General features: G+C 41.5%; 1 protein-coding gene and 1 long non-coding RNA gene across 4 annotated transcripts; both read right to left on the bottom strand.

Moving 5' to 3' along the window:
* Positions 1–11,914: 11,914 nt before the first annotated feature.
* On the bottom strand, positions 11,915–18,205 carry LOC109896161 (uncharacterized). 3 transcript variants are annotated; one of them, XR_002256073.2, is made up of 3 exons: positions 17,999–18,205; positions 14,134–14,494; positions 11,915–13,866 (listed from the first exon to the last, which is right to left on the bottom strand). It is a non-coding gene; the product is annotated as an uncharacterized LOC109896161 (long non-coding RNA). The 3 variants fall into 3 exon arrangements; XR_002256072.2 differs by lacking the exon at positions 17,999–18,205 and adding an exon at positions 14,722–16,917; XR_004210743.1 differs by lacking the exon at positions 17,999–18,205 and having other exon boundaries at positions 14,134–17,021.
* A 1,173-nt stretch (positions 18,206–19,378) lies between these two features.
* LOC109896162 (UPF0600 protein C5orf51 homolog) lies at positions 19,379–23,843 on the bottom strand. The gene is made up of 6 exons (XM_020490442.2): positions 23,570–23,843; positions 22,502–22,611; positions 20,991–21,137; positions 20,501–20,632; positions 20,271–20,385; positions 19,379–20,118 (listed from the first exon to the last, which is right to left on the bottom strand). The coding sequence occupies exons 1-6, from the start codon at positions 23,661–23,663 to the stop codon at positions 19,883–19,885; spliced, it is 834 nt and encodes a 277-aa protein (XP_020346031.1). The 5' UTR covers positions 23,664–23,843; the 3' UTR covers positions 19,379–19,882.
* Positions 23,844–24,484: the final 641 nt, after the last annotated feature.

Raw genomic sequence — 24,484 nt, 5'->3', positions numbered from 1 at the left:
TGAGTTGTGTATGTATGAGTGTTAGCCAAGGTGAAAGACACTTTTATTTAAAAAGCAGCTCATGCCAAACGCAACCTTGAGCTTCAAATGCTGTGTTTTGCCAATTCTGTGTTTTAAACCACTAATGTTTGACTTGTATTTATATTTATTCCATTTTATTTTAAACAAACTATCATCAAACCATTGTTAACATTTCATTATGTACTACAGTATCTTCATTCAACATTGAGAAAACATACTCAGAGGAAGCCAACTAAAATAGACAAGGGGTCAAATATGACTATTGAGAATGTACAGGAAATACTTCACTGTCCAATACACTTCCTACTTGACATAACACTCCTGGTCTGGTCCCATTGACTCAGGGAAAAGAGACAGAGACGAGGCAAGAGTGGTTAACGCCTTATACTGTATAGTCTCTCAATATCATCTTTCAATGGCATCTTTCTGTCTCAATGGCACATTTCTGTCTCAATGGAATCTTTCTGTCTCAGTGGCATCTTTCACTGGCATCTTTATGTCTAAATATCATCTTTCAGTGGCATCTTTCAAAGGCATCTTTCTGTCTCAATGGCACCTTTCTGTCTCAATGGAATATTTCTGTGTCAGTGGCATCTTTCAATGGCATATTTCTGTCTCAATGGCACCCTTCAATGGTATCTTTCTTTCTCAATGGTACCTTTCAATGGCATCTTTCTGTCTCAGTGGCATCTTTCAATGGCATCTTTCTGTTTCAATGTCATCTGTCTCAATGGCATATTTCTGTCTCAATGGCACCTTTCAATGGTATCTTTCTTTCTCAATGGCATCTTTCAATGGCATCTTTCTCTCTCAGTGGCATCTTTCAATGTCATCTTTCTGTCTCAATGTCATCTTTCTGTCTTAATGGCATCTTTCTATCTCAATGTCATCTTTCTGTCTCACTGGCATCTTTCTGTCTCAATAGCATCTTTCTGTCTCAATGGCATCTTTCTATCTCAATGTCATCTTTCTGTCTCACTGGCATCTTTCTGTCTCAATGGCACCTTTCTGTCTCAATGGCATCTTTCTATCTCAATGTCATCTTTCTGTCTCAATAGCATCTTTCTGTCTCAATGCCATCTTTCTGTCTCAATGGCACCTTTCTGTCTCAATGGCACCTTTCTGTCTCAATGGCATCTTTCTGTCTCCATGTCATCTTTCTGTCTCAATGGCATCTTTCTGTCTCAATGGCATATTTCTGTCTCAATGGCACCTTTCTGTCTCAATGGCATCTTTCTGTCTCCATGTCATCTTTCTGTCTCAATGGCATCTTTCTGTCTCAATGGCACCTTTCTGTCTCAATGGCACATTTCTGTCTCAATGGAATCTTTCTGTCTCAGTGGCATCTTTCAATGGCATCTTTATGTCTAAATATCATCTTTCAATGGCATCTTTCTGTCTCAGTGGCATCTTTCAATGACATCTTTCTGTCTCAATGTCATCTTTCTGTCTTAATGGCATCTTTCTATCTCAATGTCATATTTCTGTCTCAATGGCACCTTTCAATGTCATCTTTCTGTCTCAATGGCACCTTTCAATGGCATTTTTCTGTCTCACTGGCATCTTTCAATGTCATCTTTCTGTCTCAATGTCATCTTTCTGTCTCAATGTCATCTTTCTGTCTTAATGGCATCTTTCTATCTCAATGCCATCTTTCTGTCTCAATGGCACCTTTTAATGGAATCTTTCTGTCTCAGTGGCATCTTTCAATGTCATCTTTCTGTCTCAATGTCATCTTTCTGTCTTAATGGCATCTTTCTATCTCAATGTCATATTTCTGTCTCAATGGCACCTTTCAATGTCATCTTTCTGTCTCAATGGCACCTTTCAATGGCATCTGTCTTTCTCACTGGCATCTTTCTATCTCAATGTCATCTTTCTGTCTTAATGGCATCTTTCTATCTCAATGTCATCTTTCTGTCTCAGTGGCACCTTTCAATGGCATCTGTCTGTCTCACTGGCATCTTTCTATCTCAATGTCATCTTTCTGTCTCAATGGCACCTTTCAATGGCATCTTTCTGTCTCACTGGCAACTTTCAATGGCATCTTTCTGTCTCAATGTCATCTTTCTGTCTCAATAGCATCTTTCTGTCTCAATGGCATCTTTCTGTCTCAATGGCATATTTCTGTCTCAATGGCATCTTTCTATCTCAATGTCATCTTTCTGTCTCACTGGCATCTTTCTGTCTCAATGGCACCTTTCTGTCTCAATGGCACCTTTCTGTCTCAATGGCATCTTTCTGTCTCCATGTCATCTTTCTGTCTCAATGGCATCTTTCTGTGTCAATGGCATATTTCTGTCTCAATGGCACCTTTCTGTCTCAATGGCATCTTTCTGTCTCCATGTCATCTTTCTGTCTCAATGGCATCTTTCTGTCTCAATGGCACCTTTCTGTCTCAATGGCACATTTCTGTCTCAATGGAATCTTTCTGTCTCAGTGGCATCTTTCAATGGCATCTTTATGTCTAAATATCATCTTTCAATGGCATCTTTCTGTCTCAGTGGCATCTTTCAATGACATCTTTCTGTCTCAATGTCATCTTTCTGTCTTAATGGCATCTTTCTATCTTAATGGCATCTTTCTATCTCAATGTCATATTTCTGTCTCAATGGCATCTTTCTGTCTCAATGGCATCTTTCTCTCTCAATGGCACCTTTCAATGGTATCTTTCTTTCTCAATGGCATCTTTCAATGGCATCTTTCTGTCTCAGTGGCATCTTTCAATGTCATCTTTCTTTCTCAATGTCATCTTTCTGTCTTAATGGCATCTTTCTATCTTAATGGCATCTTTCTATCTCAATGTCATATTTCTGTCTCAATGGCATCTTTCTGTCTCAATGGCATCTTTCTGTCTCAATGGCACCTTTCAATGGTATCTTTCTTTCTCAATGGCATCTTTCAATGTCATCTTTCTGTCTCAATGTCATCTTTCTGTCTTAATGGCATCTTTCTATCTCAATGTCATATTTCTGTCTCAATTTCACCTTTCAATGTCATCTTTCTATCTCAATGGCATCTTTAAATAGCATCTTTCTGTCTCAATGGCATCTTTCTGTCTCAATGGCTTCTTTCTGTCACAGTGGCATCTTTAAATGGCATCTTTCTGTCTCCATGGCATCTTTCTGTCTCAACGGCACCTTTCTGTCTCAGTGGCATCTTTCTGTCTCAATGGCACCTTTCAATGGTATCTTTCTTTCTCAATGGCATCTTTCAATGGTATCTTTCTTTCTCAATGGCAACTTTCAATGGCATCTTTCTGTCTCAATGTCATCTTTCTGTCTCAATGTCATCTTTCTGTCTCAATGGCATCTTTCTGTCTCAATGGCATCTTTCTGTCTCAATGGCACCTTTCAATGGTATCTTTCTGTCTCAATGGCATCTTTCAATGGCATCTTTCTGTCTCAGTGGCATCTTTCAATGTCATCTTTCTGTCTCAATGTCATCTTTCTGTCTTAATGGCATCTTTCTATCTCAATGTCATATTTCTGTCTCAATGGTATCTTTCTGTCTCAATGGCACCTTTCAATGGCATCTTTCTGTCTCAGTGGCATCTTTCAATGTCATCTTTCTGTCTCAGTGGCATCTTTCTGTCTCAATGGCACCTTTCAATGTCATCTTACTGTTTCAATGGCATCTTTCTGTCTCAATGGAATCTTTAAATGGCCTCCTTCTGTCTAAATGTCATCTTACTGTCTCAATGGCATCTTTCTGTCTCAATGGCATCTTTAAATGGCCTCCTTCTGTCTCAATGTCATCTTTCTGTCTCAATAGCATCTTTCTGTCTCAATGGCATCTTTAAATGGCATATTTCTGTCTCAATGGCATCTTTCTGTCTCAATGGCATCTTTCTGTCTCAACGGCACCTTTCTGTCTCCATGTCATCTTTCTGTCTCAATGGCATCTTTCTGTCTCAATGGCACCTTTCTGTCTCAATGGCATCTTTCTGTCTCCATGGCATCTTTCTGTCTCAATGGCATCTTTCTGTGTCCATGGCATCTTTCTGTCTCAATGGCACCTTTCAATGTCATCTTTCTGTCTCAATGTCATCTTACTGTCTCAATAGCATCTTACTGTCTCAATGTCATCTTTCTGTCTCAATAGCATCTTACTGTCTCAATGTCATCTTTCTGTCTCAATGGTATCTTTCTGTCTCAATGGCATCTTTCTATCTCCATGTCATCTTTCTGTCTCAATGGCATCTTTCTGTCTCAACTGCATCTTTCTGTCTCAATGTCATCTTTCTGTCTCAACGGCATCTTTCTGTCTCAATGGCACCTTTCTGTCTCAACAGCATCTTTCTGTCTCCATGTCAGCTTTCTGTCTCCATGTCATCTTTCTGTCTCCATGTCATCTTTCTGTCTCCATGTCATCTTTCTGTCTCCATGTCATCTTTCTGTCTCAATGTCATCTTTCTGTCTCCATGTCATCTTTCTGTCTCCATGTCATCTTTCTGTCTCCATGTCATCTTTCTGTCTCAATGTCATCTTTCTGTCTCCATGTCATCTTTCTGTCTCCATGTCATCTTTCTGTCTCCATGTCATCTTTCTGTCTCCATGTCAGCTTTCTGTCTCCATGTCATCTTTCTGTCTCAATGGCATCTTTCTGTCTCTCCGTCCTTTCCTTCATTGTCCTTTGCTCTTTCACGGTCCCCGTTCCCTCCCTTTCATTCACACTTGTTTCTGTATTTTACTCATCCCACTCTCCTGGAACTGACTGAGGGATCCCTGGCTGTGTTTGGTTAAGCTGTGCAACACTGGCCAGATTGTGTCACCTCCAAATACAGCCCAATGTCCCACCTGGTGATTCCGGCCAAGCACGGAACTTCAACTCAAGCAAAATCAAATCAAAGTTTATTGGTCAAGTACACAGACTTTCAGATGTTATCGCAGGTGCGTCAAAATGCTTGTGTTTATAGCTACAACAGTGCAGTAACACCCAGCAATAAAAATAAGACAAATACACACACAATCCATAAAAATTAAAAATGCGGTTATATAGGATGAGCCATGACTAGAACACAGTATATACATACAAAGTGGGTAAAACAGTATGTAAACATTATTAAAGTGACCAGTGTTCAATGACTCTGAGTACATAGGGGCATCAGTCTCTAAGGTGCAGGGTAGAGTACCAGGTGGTAGCTGCCTTGTAACAGTGACTAAGTTCATTGCAGGGTACTGGGTGGAGGCCGGCTAGTGGTAACAGTTTAACAGTCTAATGGCCTGGAGATCGAATCTGTTTCATAGTCTCTTGGTCCCAGATTTGATGCACTTGTACTGTCTACACGTTCAGATGTAGCATGGTGAACAGGCCATGTCTCGGGTGGCTGAGGTCCTTGATGAGCTTCTTGACCTTCCTGTGACACCGGGTGCTGTAGATATCCTGGAGGGCAGGCAGTGTGCCCCCGGTGATGCGTTGGGCTGACTGCACCACACAATGGAGAGACCTGCGGTTGTGGACGGTGCAATTGCCGTGCCAGGCTGTGATACAGCCCGACAGGATGCTCTCAATGGTGCATCTGTAGAGGTTTGTGAGGGCCAAGACACATTTCTTTATCCTCCTGAGGTTGAAGAGGCGCTGTTGCTCCTTCTTCACCATGTTGTCTGTTTGAAGGGACAATTCATGTATTGTTGCTGACGGTTGTGAGGCTCATCACACCAGTCTTTAATAAACAGTTGACAAGGTTCTCTGGGATGCCACACAAACCAAACCCTGGAGAGAAACATAATAAATCAATTAATCAGCATATCAGCACACTCATGTATACACTCTCACAAACACTCTCATCACCTCTTCCACAAGACGTCACGCATCCTTGAGGCCCTTTTCCACTGGGAAGGACACCAGAATAAGATGATCTGGAACCCATCCCCCCTCCAGAACATGACACTTGAACCAGCCCTACCCCCCAAGTGTACAGTCTCACGCTGCTACAGGCCCAGCCCTAGTTTCAGCAAAGCAGTCTAACTAAATCCCCCATGCAGCCCCACCCCATCTACAGTTCCCTCTCTGTGGGTAGAGGCAGAGCAGACGTCCCTCTCCTACTGGGCTGTGGCAGACAGTCAGCGAGTAATACATGGAAGGGATATGTCATTGTTATTCCCTGCATACCTGCTCTGATGTTAGGTTCCCACGCCAGAAGGAACACACACGCAGGAGTTGGCACACACGCACTTTCACATCAGGGATCACTAATGAGTTTGCAAGTGTGAAATCAACCTCCTACAGAGGTTGTAAATATATAATTGGATATGACCTGAAACGAAAGAAAAGACTGAGTGGGCGATTAGTAAAATGTTCTAGATTATTTTGAATGCAAATATGGTAGTATTTTGTGTTCGTTTGGTTTAACTTAATCAACAAAGAATCAGAAACATCCACATCCCCAAAACAGCCAGCTGACTGGGTGGGTGTGTGGCTGAGTAGAGGGAGAAGCAGGGAGTTACATCCTGTTTAGAGCAGCCTGTTGGATGAAAGGCTTTGCTGTGTCACAGCAAAGCCCTCACTCTTCCTCCATTCAGCCCAGTCTGATAACACCATGTAGACAAGAGAACACTGCTTCCATCTCTCTCCACTATTCACACAGGACTTAATGCACCCAAATGGCAACAATCATGACTGCGTTCTAAATATATATTTCCGTGACGATGATTATTACCATTCTTTTGAGGTGGGGGTTTCAGAAAGAGGTGGTAACGGAGAAGATTATCCATTTTGTTGCCTAGGAGACTAGAAGAAAAGACAGGCATTAAAGCACATTATCCTATTACAGTTGACAGTGTATGAGTGAGGGAGGGACCAACTTTGAGTAAAGCACAGATCAGTTGCTTATTCTCACAATGGACATGGATAGAAAATGGGATACGAGGCCCTCAGTTTACTGTCTGCACATATGTGACGTGAATATGTGACGTTAGCATCAGAAGCCTCCTCCCTAAGTTTGCTTTATTCACTGCTTTAGCACACTCCGCCAACCCTGATATCCTATCCATGTCTGAATCCTGGCTTAGGATGGCCACCAAAAATGCAGAAATGTCCATCCCCAATTACAACATTTTCTGTCAAGATAGAACTGCTAAAGTGGGCAGAGTTGCAATCTACTGTAGAGATAGCCTGCAGAGTTTTGTCATACTATCCAGGTCTGTGCCCAAACAGTTCAAGCTTCTACTTTAAAAAATCCATCTCTCCAGAAATAAGTCCCTCACTGTTGCTGCTTGTTATAGAGCCCCCTCGGCTCCCAGCTGTGCCCTGGATACCATATGTGAATTGATTGCCCCCCATCTATTGTCAGAGTTCGTACTGTTAGGTGACCTAAACGGGGATATGCTTAACACCCGAGCCGTCCTACAATCTCAACTAGATGCCATCAATCTCACACAAATGATCAAGGAACCTAAAAAGTACAACCCCAAATCTGTAAACATAGGCACCCTCATAGATATCATCCTGACCAACTTGCCCTCTAAATACACCTCTGCTGTTCATCATTGCCTGCATCCGCTATGGGTCTGCGGTCAAATGACCACCCCTCATCACTGTCAAATGCACCCTAAAACACTTCTGCGAGCAGGCCTTTCTAATCGATCTGGCCCGGGTATCCTGGAAGGATATTGACCTCATCCCGTCAGTAGAGGATACCTGGTTGTTCATTAAAAGTGCTTTCCTCACCATCTTAAATAAGCACGCCCCATTTAAAAAATGTTGAACTAAGAACAGATATAGCCCTTGGTTGACTCCAGACTTGACTTCCCTTGACCAGCACAAAAACATCCTGTGGCGTACTGCATTAGCATCGAATAGTCCCCGCGATATGCAACTTTTCAGGGAAGTCAGGAACCAATATACAGTGGGGCAAAAAAGTATTTAGTCAGCCACCAATTGTGCAAGTTCTCCCACTTAAAAAGATGAGAGAGGCCTGTAATTTTCATTATAGGTACACTTCAACTATGACAGACAAAATGAGAAAAAAAAATCCAGAAAATCACATTGTAGGATTTTTTATGAATTTATTTGCAAATGATGGTGGAAAATAAGTATTTGGTCAATAACAAAAGTTTATCTCAATACTTTGATATTTACATACCCTTTGTTGGCAATGACAGAGGTCAAACGTTTTCTGTAAGTCTTCACAAGGTTTTCACACACTGTTGCTGGTATTTTGGCCCATTCCTCCATGCAGATCTCCTCTAGAGCAGTGATGTTTTGGGGCTGTTGCTGGGCAACACGGACTTTCAACTCCCTCCAAAGATTTTCTATGGGGTTGAGATCTGGAGACTGGCTAGGCCACTCCAGGACCTTGAAATGCTTCTTACGAAGCCACTCCTTCATTGCGGTGTGGTGTGGTGTGTTTGGGATCATTGTCATGCTGAAAGACTCAGCCACGTTTCATCTTCAATGCCCTTGCTGATGGAAGGAGGTTTTCACTCAAAATCTCACGATACATGGCCCCATTCATTCTTTCCTTTACACGGATCAGTCGTCCTGGTCCCTTTGCAGAAAAACAGCCCCAAAGCATGATGTTTCCACCCCCATGCTTCACAGTAGGTATGATGTTCTTTGGATGCAACTCAGCATTCTTTGTCCTCCAAACACGACAAATTGAGTTTTTACCAAAAAGTTATATTTTGGTTTCATCTGACCATATGACATTCTCCCGATCTTCTTCTGGATCATCCAAGTGCTCTCTAACTTCAGACTGGCCTGGACATGTACTGGCTTAAGCAGGGGGACACGACTGGCACTGCAGGATTTGAGTCCCTGGCGGCGTAGTGTGTTACTGATGGTAGGCTTTGTTACTTTGGTCCCAGCTCTCTGCAGGTTATTCACTAGGTCTCCCCGTGTGGTTCTGGGATTTTTGCTCACCATTCTTGTGATAATTTTGACCCCACGGGGTGAGATCTTGCGTGGAGCCTCAGACCGAGGGAGATTATCAGTGGTCTTGTATGTCTTCCATTTCCTAATAATTGCTCCCACAGTTGATTTCTTCAAACCAAGCTGCTTACCTATTGCAGATTCAGTCTTCCCAGCCTGGTGCAGGTCTACAATTTTGTTTCTGGTGTCCTTTGACAGCTCTTTGGTCTTGGCCATAGTGGAGTTTGGAGTGTGACTGTTTGAGGTTGTGGACAGGTGTCTTTTATACTGATAACAAGTTCAAACAGGTGCCATTAATACAGGTAACGGGTGGAGGACAGAGGAGCCTCTTAAAGAAGAAGTTACAGGTCTGTGAGAGACAGAAATCTTGCTTGTTTGTAGGTAACCAAATACTTATTTTACACCATAATTTGCGAATAATAATAATCTACAATGTGATTTTCTGGAATTTTTTTTCTCATTTTGTCCGTCATAGTTGAAGTGTACCTATGATGAAAATTACAGGCCTCTCTCATCTTTTTAAGTGGGAGAACTTGCACAATTGGTGGCTGACTAAATACTTTTTTGCCCCACTGTGCACAGTCAGTTAGGAAAACAAAGGCTACCTTTTTCAAACAGAAATTTGCATCCTGCAACACTAATTTTAGGACTGTAAAATCCATGGAGAATAAGAGCACCGCCTCCTAGCTGCCCACACTGCACTGAGTCTAGGAAACACTGCCACCACTGATAAATCCACTATAATCGAGAGTTTCAATAAGCATTTCTCTACGGCTGGCCACGCTTTCCACCTGGCTACTCCAACCCCGGCCAACAGCTCTGCACCCCCCGCAGCGACTGCCCCCCCTTCTCCTTCACCCAAATCCAGACAGCTGATGTTCTGAAAGAGCTGCAATATCAGGATCCCTACAAATCAGCTAGGCTAGACAATCTGGACCCTCTCTTCCTAAAATGGCCCACCGCCATTGTTGCAACCCCTGTTACTAGTCTGTTCAACCTCTCTTTCGTATCATCTGAGATTCCTAAAGATTGGAATGAGGCTGTGGTCATCCCCCTCTTCAAAGGCAGAGACACTCTAGACCCAAACTGTCACAGATTTATATCCATACTGCCCTGCCTTTCTAAAGTCTTCGAAAGCCAAGTGAACAAAGAGATCACCGACCATTTCGAATCCCACCGCACATTCTCCGCTATGCAATCCGGTTTCCGAGCTGGTCATGGGTGCACCTCAGCCACGTTCAAGGTCCTAAACGATATCATAACAGCCATAAATAAAAGACAGTGCTGTGCAGCCGTCTTCATCGACCTGGTCAAGGCTTTCAACACAGACTTTCTACACAGACGACACCATTCTGTATACATCTGGCCCTTCTTTGGACACTGTGTTAACAAACCTCCAAACTAGCTTCAATGCCATACAACACCCCTTCCGTGGCCTCCAACTGCTCTTACATGCTAGTAAAATGATATGCATGCTCTTCAACAAATTTCTGCCCGGACCCGACCAGCATCACTACTCTGGATGGTTCAGACTAATGTGGACAACTATAAATACCTATGTGTCTGGCTAGACTGTAAACTCTCCTTCCAGACTCATATTAAGCATCTCCAATCCAAAATTGAATCTAGAGTCAGCTTCCTACTTCCCAACAAAGCCTCCTTCACTCATGCTGCCAAACATACCTTCGTAAAACTGACTATCCAACCAATCCTTGACTTTGGCGGTGATATTTTGTCACGACCTCCATCGAAGTCGGTCCCTCTCCTTGTTCGTTCGGCGGTCGACGTTACCGGTCTTCTAGCCATCGCCGCTCAACCTTTCATTTTCCATTTGTTTTGTCTTGGTTTTCCGCACACCTGGTTCACATTCCCTCATCTGACTAAATGTATATTACCCTCTGTTACCCCCCATGTCTGTGTGTGGAATTGTTTGTTTGTTACGTGTGGTTGGCATCAGGCTGGTTTGCGCCGGGTGTTTTGTTTATTGTACCGTTTGTGTACTTTGGGAGTTATCGCTGTTTTCCTTGGGCACAAATAAAGTGCGCCTGTTATCACCATCTCTGCTCTCCTGCACCTGACTTACCTTCAACCAGTTGCGCACATTGTGACACATTTACAAAATAGCCTCCAACACTCTACTCAGCAAATTGGATGCAGTCTATCACAGTGCCATCCGTTTTGTCACCAAAGCCCCATATACCCACCACTGTGACCTGTATGCTCTCGTTGGCTGGTCCTTCGCTACACATTCGTCGCCAAATCCACTGGCTCCAAGTCATCTAGTCTTTGCTAGGTAAAGCTCTGCCTTATCTCAGCTCACTGGTCACCATAACAACACCCACTCGTAGCACACACTCCAGCAGGTATATTTCACTGGCCATCCCGAAAACCAACACCCCCTTTGGCTGCCTTTTCTTCCAGTTCTCTGCTGCCAATGACTGGAATGAATTGTGAAAATCACTGAAGCTAGAGATTCATATCTCCCTCACTAACTTTAAGCATCAGCTGTCAGAGCAGCTTACCGATCGCTGCAGCTGCACACAGCCCATCTGTAAATAGCCCATCCAACCAACTACCTACCTCATCCCCATATTTGTTTTTGTATTTCTGCTCTTTTGCACACCAGTATTCCTACTTGCACATCCTCATCTGCACATCTATCACTCCATTGTTAATTGTAATTACTTTGCCACTATTGGCCTATTTATTGCCTTAGCTCCTTACTTCATTTGCACACACTGTATTCAGATTTTTCTATTGTGCTATTGACTGTACTTTTGTTTATCCCATGTGTAACTCTGTGTTGTTGTTTTTGTCACACTGCTTTGCTTTATCTTGGCCAGGTTGCAGTTGTAAATGACAACTTGTTCTCAACTGGCCCACCTGGTGAAATAAAGGTGAAGTAAAAAAAAATGGATAGTTCAGAGCAGAAGGTCTACTCTATCACGGTCACCTACCAAAGCATCGGTTGGTCAGTGAGAACTTACAAGTAATAGAAAAGACTGGTGCAATTTTCAAGTACTGTAATTGAACATGGTTTATGAAAGAAGACATTGTAGACAAAACGAAGGTGATGAGTGTTGAGCAGCATGCTAAAACTGCAGCACAAATTCTGCAATATTAAGGATTCCAGCTCTAATGTATTGTATCAGACAACAACCTCCATACTTTATCAACAGTTAACAAGCAGGGAAAGTGAGCTTGTCCGTAGTGGTATTCAAACCGCCAACCTTCCGCCCATAGCCCAGCGTGCTGTGCCACAAAAGTGTGCTCATGTGGCAGAGTTGATATTGGTGCTTATAAACACAGGGTTGCTACAGTACATTCTTGATTGTGTTTAGAAATGTGTGGTTTGAGTTTTCATTTTAATTTGTTTTCAGGGGGGTCACAGCGCAACCCCCATGCCCAAAACGTAGTAAACCAAGCTGCAACTAGTCTACATTCTACAGCTTCCCCTGGCCCTGAGAAGCAGGAGCAGGCCTGCCACATTGTGGTGTAAATAGGAACATTGTCCTCCCCCCATCAGACAGATGTGAATTCAGTTTAGTGTGCCAATGCTGACCTCAGAGGAAAATAATCACAGAGAACTTGGAGTAGCATGTTGTACCATTGCCTGAGCCAGAGGGGTGCATCTCAATACTTTAAAATTACTTCCTCTGTCTCCTCTCCTTCCAGTCTGCGCTCATCTGAAAACACAGTAGAAGGAATACAGGTGCCTAGTGGAGAGATGTTTCACCTGTCCATTTCTTCTTCTTTTCTTGTTGTTTTTCATGGTGCAGATTAAGGAAGAAATGAAAGGGTTGGCCTGTGAACTACTGATTGACTACGAAGCAAACGCCTTTCACTGTTCCAGATGCACAGCTCACCAACGTTTCTGTGCTGTGACCCACCGAAGGCTTTCAGTTGCTTTATAACAACTTGTGCAGTGGTAATTTAGAACATGAATTTAAACAATGAAAGAAAATAAAAGCATAATACTTTGGAGTATAAAAAAAAAAAAAACTTACATGAAAGAAATTAAAGAAAATTGCATGATTTGCTGAAATAAAGGTATATATATATTTTTTACCCATAATTCCTTGTCACATCAACATGATTCTAAATTATTCTAAACTACGCAGTAGTAGTAGAAGTAAATAATGTGATAACCAAAACCCTTCATTATCTTCACTAAAGTACCGTAGCTACAGTTAAACAGTAGTTCTCTTCACTTCTGTTTTGTTTCACAACCCACTACTTATTCACAAAAAAATTACTACAGGGTTATTAAATAATATATACCCAATAATGACTTTTTATTTTGCGATTCATTTAAACAAGGCACATCAGAGGTAGAACATTCCTTCAGAAGCATTTGTGCTAAAGGTAGTTCCTTAGACAGATAGCTACAGCCTGAGACCAGAGCACCCTAGCAGACAGACAGACTACATAGACCATAGACAGACAGACAGACAGACAGACACTACACAGACAGACAGATACTACATAGACATACACTACATAGACAGACAGACACTAGACAGACAGACACTACATAAACTACACAGACAGACACTACATAGACAGACAGACACTACATAGACAGACAGACACTACATAGACAGACAGACACTACACAGACAGACAGACACTACACAAACAGACAGACACTACATAGACACTACACAGACAGACACTACATAAACTACATAGACAGACAGACACTACATAGACAGACACTACATAGACAGACATTACACAGACAGACAGACACTACACAGACAGACAATCCAGGGGTTGGGCAGCAGGCACAGGCAGAGCCTCTGTGCAATATCCATACTGGGGGTTCTGGTCTTTAATCTAGCAGTACTGGGACTAGTGGTTCTGATTGAGTCTGGTTCCTCTCTGGACACAAAAGTCAGGACAAGGAGGGTTCTGGAGGATGAACACTAGGCAGGGTCCACCAATGCCTGGATCTGTCCCCCTCACCACCTAATAGAGACAGAATATGGTAACAGGGTAGATTTGTAGAGATGTTGCCATAAACAACTGCATCACTTTTCATTTGTGGCTTGACACATACAGACACATCCAGTAATACAAAATTAGATTGGAATACAGCATATCACTATTACATCGTGTGTCACAAATGCAAAGTGAGCATCTGTTAAATAACCAAAACTCCTGCAGGAAAGAGGCAATGAGGCTCTAGGGTTGCAGATGCAGGCTATATTATGGAATGGGGGGCCTTGGTCTCACCTTTCACTGGATTTGATCCTGGAAGGTAGCCTGGTGGAACGAGCCTGATCTTTCCCTGGATCTGGTCCTGGAAGGTAGCCTGGTGGAACCAGCCTGATGTTGCGATAGCTTGACAAGATTATCTGGCTGGCAACAAGGGCCTAGGAATAGGAGCAAGTATGAGGAATGTGTTGGAGTCTTGGTGTTACCTCTTCCCGTCTCTGCATTGGCCACATAGATGAACTCATCCACCTCCTGACATACTTCATGGACCTGAGGGGCGGGACTGAAATATGGCTGTCCTGATTGGTCCGCTCTTTCCAGGATGAAGAGGTTGCTGCTGAGACTCTGCTGCTTCACACTGGCTCTCTTCCTCCCCGCCCTACACACACACACACACACCAGGTTATGATAGACATATACACACACACGTAACCATATGAACGCAAGGTGTACATTACCTCAAATGGTAACAGACAGTACATTTCAAATCAATCAAAGGAGGACTATAGTGAAAATAGTAACCTAATGTTTCTTAATCAACTCATCATCAAACCTTTGATTAGTGGAATCAGGTGTGTAGTGCTAGTGAAAAAATACAAAGTCTACCCCTTTGATTCCCCAGGATCAGGATGAAGGAACACTGCACTAACCTGTTGGTGGAGTAGAGTGAGAATGTTGTATTTGTGCTGAACAACATTGCTTTTGTTTAGTTAGTAAGCCGCAGAAAGATATATTCAAAGGCTTTAGGTGCGTAACCACAGCGTGGAAGTGTTTGGCAACCACTAGTGTGACGCAAGAGAGCCCCCTTCTGGTTGCTAATTACTTCTGCAGGATGGTTTAAATACTTTTCACCATCCCTGTACAGTACTAACCTTCTTTACTCAGCATTGAGCTGTTGTGTTTATTGTGAGCTAACAAAATGCAGGTAACACCAATATGGTGGATGTCTATTGTAACTGTGTCAATTTTGCTTATCACATACAATACCAGTCAAAAGTTTGGACACACCTACTCATTCAAGGTTTTTTTTTACTTAAAAAAAAAAACTATTTTCTACATTGTAGAATAGAAGTGAAGACATCAAAACTACGAAATAACATATATAGTATCATGTAGTAACCAAAAAAGTGTTACGTGTCGGCAACATTAACTTGATTGACCATGATGTAGGTCATGTAACTGTTTGTTACATGCAATATGCTTTGTGGGCTCCACCGGACAGATGTTTCTCTCCAGTTTTGTAATGAAACAAAGGTGTGGTTGAATTTATTCTGCCACTGTGTCTTCTTATTGTCTCAGCCTTAAGCATAAATGCAACGTTCCCTTAATAGTGTTCCCGGCACTGAGCAAATTTCAAGTCTGCTGAGCTCAAACTTGAATATTGTGAAAATTTTGCTTATTCAAGACAGTCTCAAAATACAACACCACCCCTTCAAGACAAAAACCTGACTCCCTTTTCAAAGATGTCTAGAAATGCACATGTGTTGTGCCCATTGCTGACTACAAATGATCTATAACTGGTCTAATAACTCACTAACTAGCAAAGGATATGAACAAATATGCAGCTCTCGCTTCTCAAAACAAGCGCATTTACTCATGACCTATCATGCTGTTTACACAGTCCAGTTCAAAGAAAATGGCACAGATCCATATATGGCAATGGTCTATTTGCATATAGGCCTAATGCAGCTCTGATTGGTTCTGCCACACCGTTTTTTTTTATATAGATGCAATAGAATCATATTCCGATGCGTTCTGCCTACAACAAAATAACTTGCATAGCTTGTTTTGTTTTCGGGTATGTTGCATTGAAAGTGGCTAATTTTGCATTGATTCGACCACAATTCCCACAGTAAAGGCAAACATTGATAGTGTTAACTGGAAGAGTTTTACTGGGGGAGCTCAGGTAATATAATTATTTGCACGAGCATAAATCACCGCATTTGTCATTTTAGTACCGTCTGAATCTGCCAAGTCAGTAATTTTTACTTGGCCGGAAGGTTATTATCTAAGCCCTAAAAAACGTTTTTTTTTTGCGACAAACTCCAAGGTCCTCTGATAATACTTATCCCGTGCAAATCGTCATCCCCGTGTTTTGAGGGATATTACAGTTGAACAGGTGCTGCACTCAGTTTGGTTAAGAAAAAATTGATGCTTAAAACAAAGTGCTATGCACATAGCCTATAGATGAACGATCTGTTCTGTAATATATCAACCTTTCTAGTGCCATTCTTCTCTTTTAAAAGATGAGGTGGACGATATCGTGTCAATGAATTGATACATTGACAAATGTCAGTTAATTAAATATCTGCGTAGGTTACAGTTTACGGTTCTTATTGATATGCATTATTATTTGGACTTTCTCCGAACTGAAGGCCATTAGGCCAATATTAGGATGTCCCTAGACATATTAAATATCTTCACACCTAGAAGAGCCTCCAGGCGTCCGTCATAATGGTCAATTGTGAATGCGGGAAAAAAATTATGACTGTCAGTTCGGTAAAACGAATCCCGTCGGAATCGCCTTCTCGAAAAACAGACATACTGGGGTAATAATTACATAACCGAGGTTCTATAGCAATACTTCAGAATATGGCTTAAGGGGGAAAATTCTATGAAGTTCAATCTCGTCCTTTGTGCAGGTTGATATTTCCTCTGTGCCGCGCTCCCGGTAACGCTGCTTATTTTTAATTTATTTAACTAGACATGTCAGTTAAAGAACTAATTATTATTTACAATGACGGCCTAATATGTGACGGTGGCAAGGCATGTTAACTAACAGAATAATAAAGAGCAAACAACACTTATCTCAACAAATAGGTTGTTATAAGGCTTTTCCCCCCTGGCTTCACCAGTGATTTTACCCACGAACCGCTACTAGCTCACATACGCAGATTCATGGACCTTCTATATCCGGTTTGCATCCGGTTCATACAGATATATTAGAGAAAGGGGGAGATAGGAATGACCCATTGGGCACTGAAAGGAGGAACGTATAACGCCTCGCCCAGCAGACTGTCGACCAATCGCTTCATGTTGTCATGCTGCATCACGCGGTTGCTAAGCTAGTTGTCAAGCAATCAGAGTCAGGGTATGAGTCAAGAAACCTGCGTATTTCCCTCGAAAGTACGTAATCTCACGATTCCAAAACTATACAGATAAAAAGTTAATTGTCTCACATCTCGGAAAATATTTGTAACCTTGTATTTCTTGTTGACGAAATTCATGCTAATGTTTGGTTTTTGAGCTGGCGCCCAATTGACTCCCATTCACTCCTTGAAGACGAGCTCTATGGAAATTAGCTTTCTGGGCAGGGCATTATTTAAACTGCAGTAACCATTGAGCATTATCCGAAAGGAGGTAAACAGCAACAATCTAGTAAATTCCTGATAAGGCAGGCGAGTTTCGGTGAAGTGGGTACCAGGAGGGATTGTGGAAGTCAAGTCGAGATAAGGTCAACAGTTAAAGAGAGAAGAAACCTCTGGGAGGGAGCTCAGACACATCGACCCTCTTAACTACAGTTCTGTCTCACATACACACTTCCACACCCATGAAGGTTCTAGACGTAGGCAGGGCCATGATAATACCAATAAGAGGAAGACTGAATTCTTGCCAAGCAACATAGATGGATTGTTTATCTTAGTCATATAAGGAGGTGACTCCGCCTATTCGGAAAGTCTAAATATACCGAACAAAAATATCAAAGCAACATGTAAAGTGTTGTCAACGTTGAGAACAGAGTGCCCCATAGTGGCAGTTGGGTTATGATATGTGCAGGCATAACGAACACAACAAACACAATTGCATTTTATCGATGGTAATTTGAATGCAGAGATACCGTGATGAGAACCTGAGGCCCATTGTCGTGCCGTTCATCACTCACCATCACCTCATGTTTCAGCTTGATAATGCACGGCCCCATGTCGCAAGGGTCTGTAAACAATTCTTCGAAGCTGAACATTTGCCAGTTCATCCATGGCCTGCATCCTCACCAGACATGTCACCCATGTTCGGGATGCTCTGAATTGACGTGTAAGACAGTGTGTTCCAGTTCCCAACAATATACAGCAATTTCGCACAGCCATTAAAGAGGAGTGGCACATTCCACAATCAACAACCTGATCAACTCTATGCAAAGGAGATTGCGCTGCATGAGGCAAATGGTGGTCACACCAGATACTGACTAGTTTCTGATCCACACCACTCCTTTTTTAAGGTATTTGTGACAAAGATGCATATCTGTATTCTTAGTCATGTGAAATCTTTAGATTAGGGATGAATTAATTTACTGAAATTGACTGACTTCCTTATATGAACTGTAACTCAATAAAATAGTGTTTTTGTTCAGTATATACGCTTGTGTAACTTGTATTTTGTCTCTGCAGCTGTATGACCCAATGGGATAAATAAACTTGGCTTGAGCCTTTTGTAGTCGTCCATTTGAGTAATTACTATTTGTTAAGAACGTAACCGGGTAAACAGACCCAAAAGCCTGCCGGTGCATTTTCACTGGTGTATGAATGCTCTTGGTCATTGATGTATTTCCTTCCACTGAAGCACCCGTCTCTGAACTGTCTGAGACTTCGTATAACTACAGACTCCTTCCACCTGCTTTCGATGTGACAATAAGGCGTCTAAGCTATCCTCAATGTGCTAAACATTACTTATCAAAGCTCAAATCGGTACTGTGAAATAGAAGTTGAAAGCAAATCTGACATTTCTTGTTACCGCCATAGAGAATAGTAATTTTTACATCTGCCATTATAGTGTCTGTGACAGAATGGGAAGCACCATTATGGCTCCAACCCATAGGAATCCCCACCCAGTTGACTACTTTAAAACGGCGGAAGCCCTCAATGGCGCTGCCCATGCTAAATCTGCCTTTTGACCACTAGAGGCCTCGATCATTCTGAGTTTACAAAAGTTCCCAACCCACTACCTTGTGGAAGAGATGCATTGTGGTTATTGCAGATTTACTACACATTTTAATCCAACATATTTATTTTCAATGACGACAAAAAAAAAAATGAAATGTTTTTTTTCTTCCAAAAAACACAGAATCTGCATTTAAATGCATACTATCAAAATATCAAAGTTCCTGTCACTGGGACATTACTATTTGTCCACGTGAGGTCATTTTTTAATAATAATAAAATAAAATAAAAGGTTGCATATTACAAAGCTGATGTTTAAAAAAAAATAATAATAACTGTACATACTCGAAAATGGCCATGAATAATTCAGTCACCAACTCTATGTATTCCCCATCTTACCCCCCCCCCCAATATATATTTATATATAGATGCAATTAATTTAAAACATAACAAAATTAAAACAATAAATAAAAAAAGTTGCTATGCAATGTTTCATTACAAGCTAGATTATGATTCATCTTCAAACAATACTTTGTTTTTACAATTTATTTTGTTAATAATCTTATTTTAATGTATTTATTCTACCATTCTCAGAGCAAAACACATGCCCAACCAACAGTCTGAAATTTGGAAGATAAGTGCTTCTTGCAGGAGATGGGAGACTCACATCCCATTAACATCCCTCCCTACCCTAGCCCTTCATTCTTCACCTACCCTTGCCCCAAACTTCACCCTTCAGTCAGCCAGAGCCTTTCAGAACAGAAAGAAGTTCACCCTAGAAACTGATCCATCAGATGCCTCCTCCCGTAATGCTTAGCATTACAATGTGGGGTTTGATAATCTGATCCTAGATCAGTGCCTAAAGGAAACTTGTACCCATAGCCCTCCCTGGTTCACTGTAAGATACTTAGGATTTCCTTGGCATTCTCTGTGTTCCAGCCCTGGCCCTGAAGAGGGCCGTCACAGACAAGCACGTATTTGTGTAGGATCTGCGTCCCAATGTCCCGGAAGTGAAGCCGGTCCTCTTTGCGTTCCGTGGAATCCACGCTGCAGTCCTCGTACTTCACTGCCCAGAAACACATCTCCCCTATGTACATCATCGTCAGCAGGTGGGTGTCTGAGAAGATGCCTATTGGAAAATAAAAACATAAATAACCATGTTTTTTCATCCCTTTATGAGAAATTAAGAAAAAGTTTGTCTTGATAATGTCAAAACAAACATGTAACATTAAAATAAACAGGCCACAACACATGTATAACATATAGCGGTTCCATGTTTACCTTCAGCCAGGAAGTTGGCGGTAGCAGAGTCGTGAAACACCACCCCATCGTTGAGCTTCACGGAGTTCCTCACCTGCAGCATCCTCATCAGGTAACGTACACCCTCCTGAAGACACTGAAACCAGACAGACAACACTGCATGAACAACAGGCATAAGGAATCCAACTCTAATAGTAGCAGTTGCACTACAATTCAAGTTTGGACTTCTATGTAAAGTTAAATAGTCATACCTTGAGGAAAGTGGCTTTGTTCTTCTTGATCCACTGCTTGCGTTGGTGGAGTGTGTGGCAGTACATGTAAAGCAGTGCTCCACGTCTCCAGTAGAGGCACTCTAACACCTCTAGCCCCAGCACTGACTGCACCTGGAACAGGGACAGCTGTCACTAAACAACAGTGTGTGTGTGTGTGTGTGTGTGTGTCACCGGAAGATGGTGACACCTTAATTGGGGAGGATGGGCTCGTGGTAATGGTTGGAGCTAAATAAGTGGAATGATATCAAAGACATCATACACATGGTTTCCATGTGTTTGATACCATTCCATCCACTCCGTTCCAGCCATTATGAGCCGTCCTCCCCTCAGCAGCCTCCACTGGTGTGTGTGGTGTGTAAATCTGCTGTTATTTTCATGTAGTGAACAAAATACTCTATGCATAGGGTATAAGGTCCTATGCACATGCATTGCCCTTTAAGAGCAGGCTGAATATCTTTTGCGCACACACCTCTTGGGCCGGGACCAGTCTACCGGCCAACACTTCTGGCTCTGTGAGGTCCTGCAGCAGCTGTTGGATCTTAAAGGGTGAGCAGTCCTCTGGGAACTCCTGGTCCACCAGCTTGTTTTCCTCATAGAATGTGATGTCCAGGATCACCTACACACAAGTGTCATTCTTTACTTTTAAAAGGCCCAGTGCAGTCAAATGTGATTTCCTGTGTTTTATATACATTTCCACACTATGAGATTGGAATAATACTGTGACATTGTGAAAATGATGACATCACCATGCAGTAAATTAGTTAATAATATACCAATAAAATAAAAAAAAGTTCCAAACCTCTGCCAACAGCTAGTTTTCCCCTTACCACTCAGACCGTCTTAGAACAATTCTTGCTTGAGAAATTATTCTTGGCCAAGAAGCTGTTTATTTTTTTTAAAACCATTTTAATAAAAAAATACATTCACAGTAAGGTACTTTAATGTTACCGATAAATTAATTGATATTGAGATAAAAAAAAACGGCTACATTTAACACAAATATGATTAAACAGTAATAGTTTTGCTATTAATCTATTCAGCCATGCTCTTTCGCTAACATTTATGACAAGAGTAACATGGTCGGCCGGCCGGCCTTCAACTCTAATGCAGTTGAATTGCAGACTTTTTCCACAAGCTATGGGCCAACAACCTTCAATAAGACAAATGTCTCAGTCTCTCCAACAGGCTGTCTACAACTCTGCTATGATGGATGTGGATGATGCAGATAACTCAGACAGACCGTGGGTTGGGCGTTATGTCAATGTCATCAACAGGATAAGTCACTTGGTTCATCATCAGCACTTGGAATTCTAATATTTTGAACTCTTCTAGATTTCCACATTTGTGGAATAATCCCACTTTTTAATGTGCATCTTTGCGTCATTTCTTCATTTGAAAGTAATCACTGATTTTTTACACTCTGACAGGTGAACAGATGAAAAAATCATTCCATTCACTATCAGAGCAGTGTTTGGGCTACTTCAAGGACATGAGGAAGGGTGCATTTAATTTGTGAACTGAGTCTATCACAGAGGATAGTGGTCAGTTGAAAGTTCCCGCATCAAGGAAGGACAACAAGTGTGTCGGCTCCTTCACACCTTCAGGCTCACGTCATTGGATGACATGAATGACTTAACAAAATAGAATACTGTTATCCTATTTCAAAATAGCAGGTGGAAGAACTACTTGAACACAAAAGGACACTTTGCTTGTCTCGTGAACCAGCCTGGGCCTGCCATATATCACCAAAACAACAATCTGTTTGGTTCTACGAGGCTACCTATTTGCAACTAACAAGGCCTGAACACATGAAGTCTACCATTTACATTCAGGCCACTTGCCTGCCTACCTACCTGACTGAACAGGATTATCAGAGATTAAGGGAACTTGGATGGTATGGTAACACATTTGAATTCACACAAAGCCTAAAACATTGTCTAGAATCTAGCTAAAACATTAACATTCAATGAACTGCAATACCTGAGTGTAATCCTGAAGCAGTTTAGGCAGACTGTTACTCTCCCCCCCTTGTCTGTAAAAGCTTTTCAACTTGTCTAGTATCAAAGAAGCATTCTGTAAATAGTCATCATCTAGGAGAAAATAAAGTTGTTTAATATGTATTACAGGTCTAACTTTATGTCCAAACATTACATCTCATGCTTACAGAGTTTAATGTATCATTTAATGTGTTAGTTTAAAACACACTGAACATTTCTATGACTTGTTGATAATGTGTTTTACAGTGGCATGATAATGGCGTAAAATGTAAGGAGCTGCCCTTTGAAATAGTCAATAAATCAGATAATCTAGCCATGTCCATCCGGCCACCATTGTACACAGTATTATGACAGTCTAGACTAGAGTTGACAAAATCAAGCTCATTGGAAAATAATAGTTGGCCAGTAAGCCAAGAACGTACACAAAGTGGAATACTTTTAGATACCTAGCTAATACATCCAAGAACCCAGAATAGCCTAGATAGATTGGTCAAGCAATCTGCAACAACATTATGCATTGAATGTTTGAAAAATAACGGCTCAATACCCTAGCTCAGCATCTTTGTCGACACATTAACACCAGTTAGCCAGCTATCGCTAACGTTACCTAGCTAACGTTACTGTACCACATAATGCATTCAGTTAAATTCAAAACGGTTTTATTGGCATGGTAAACATGTTTACATTGCCAAAGGAAGTGAAGTAAACAAACAAAACAATTAGCTAACTAGTTAGGAACCATGTTAGCTCGCTAACTAGCTAACGTGGCTAATCACATTAACTTTAGCTACGTTATCCAGCAAACATAGCTAGCCAGCGAATGTATGCAATGAGTCATATTGTTTACTGTTGTTGTTTCAACTCTGACTAGTTAGTTTATCTACCTTGGTCTGTGTGTTATCATAAAGTATTTCTGGTGATATGGTAACGTTAGCTAACGTAGCTAACTAACTAAGCCAGATGAGAGGAACTTTCAACTGAACAAACTGAAGGTGCATCGACATTAGCTACCTTTCATTACAAATTATTGTTTTAACAGTGTACACCTTACCTTGTTTCTCGGTTCTGAGGCTGGCGCATTTATTGTCCAACTCAAAAATCCTTCTCTCCAGTTCGAACGCCTGTCTTCTGCAGTCGTCAGCCATGACTAAAACACTGTCACGTGACGCTATGACGATCCATTCACATGGTAAACGTGTTTATTTTATTATTTGTGCGGATTTCACGCCACTATTCTAAAATCCGAAAATATGAGCGTTTTCCCATCAAACGGATTTGTGCGTTGTGACGTATAAACACGAAATGTACTTTTTCAATTACGTTTTCATGAACCGAATAAAAATTTAAAATTAGTTGTGCTTCCATTGCATTTTCGACTCTACCTATGGTTTTGGTACATAAACTGTTGCGTTAAATAGCAAAGGTGCCTACATGTGCTCTTGTCAACAGTTTGCAGATAGACTACAGTGCGGCTAGGATGTGTGGGTAGGCTCCTCTACATGATGAGATTATTATGGATAAGAGCGAGAATATTTGTATTCGTCAAACATCGATCATCATGTTACCAGAATAAAACCATCGATATGTATTGTAAAGGAGCATCAACCTCATCACCATGCACTTTCACCACCATGTGAAGTTAATCATACCGTATTCTTCTATAATATTATGGCTGTCTGCGAACACATGTTCATCATAATTTATGTAACCTGTTGCCTAATAAACTGTATGGTTACCCAAATCGTAATGCGAGAACTATCATCGTGTGTCTCCAAATTTACTTCGATATATGATGGTTATTATATAAATATTTGTGCATAATGGCGTTTCCACCTCCATATCTCGCATATTTTTTTGTTTTGACGACATGTGGAAAGATCCCCGAAATGTACTTTAATCGCATAAAAAGGTTTGATGGCAACCTGGTTAGTGATCCAAAACATGTTTGCTCCAAATATATCAATTT

The sequence above is a fragment of the Oncorhynchus kisutch genome, linkage group LG8, assembly GCF_002021735.2.
Source record: "Oncorhynchus kisutch isolate 150728-3 linkage group LG8, Okis_V2, whole genome shotgun sequence".
Taxonomy (NCBI): Eukaryota; Metazoa; Chordata; class Actinopteri; order Salmoniformes; family Salmonidae; genus Oncorhynchus; species Oncorhynchus kisutch.
This window is presented reverse-complemented; position numbering and strand designations above follow the sequence as displayed.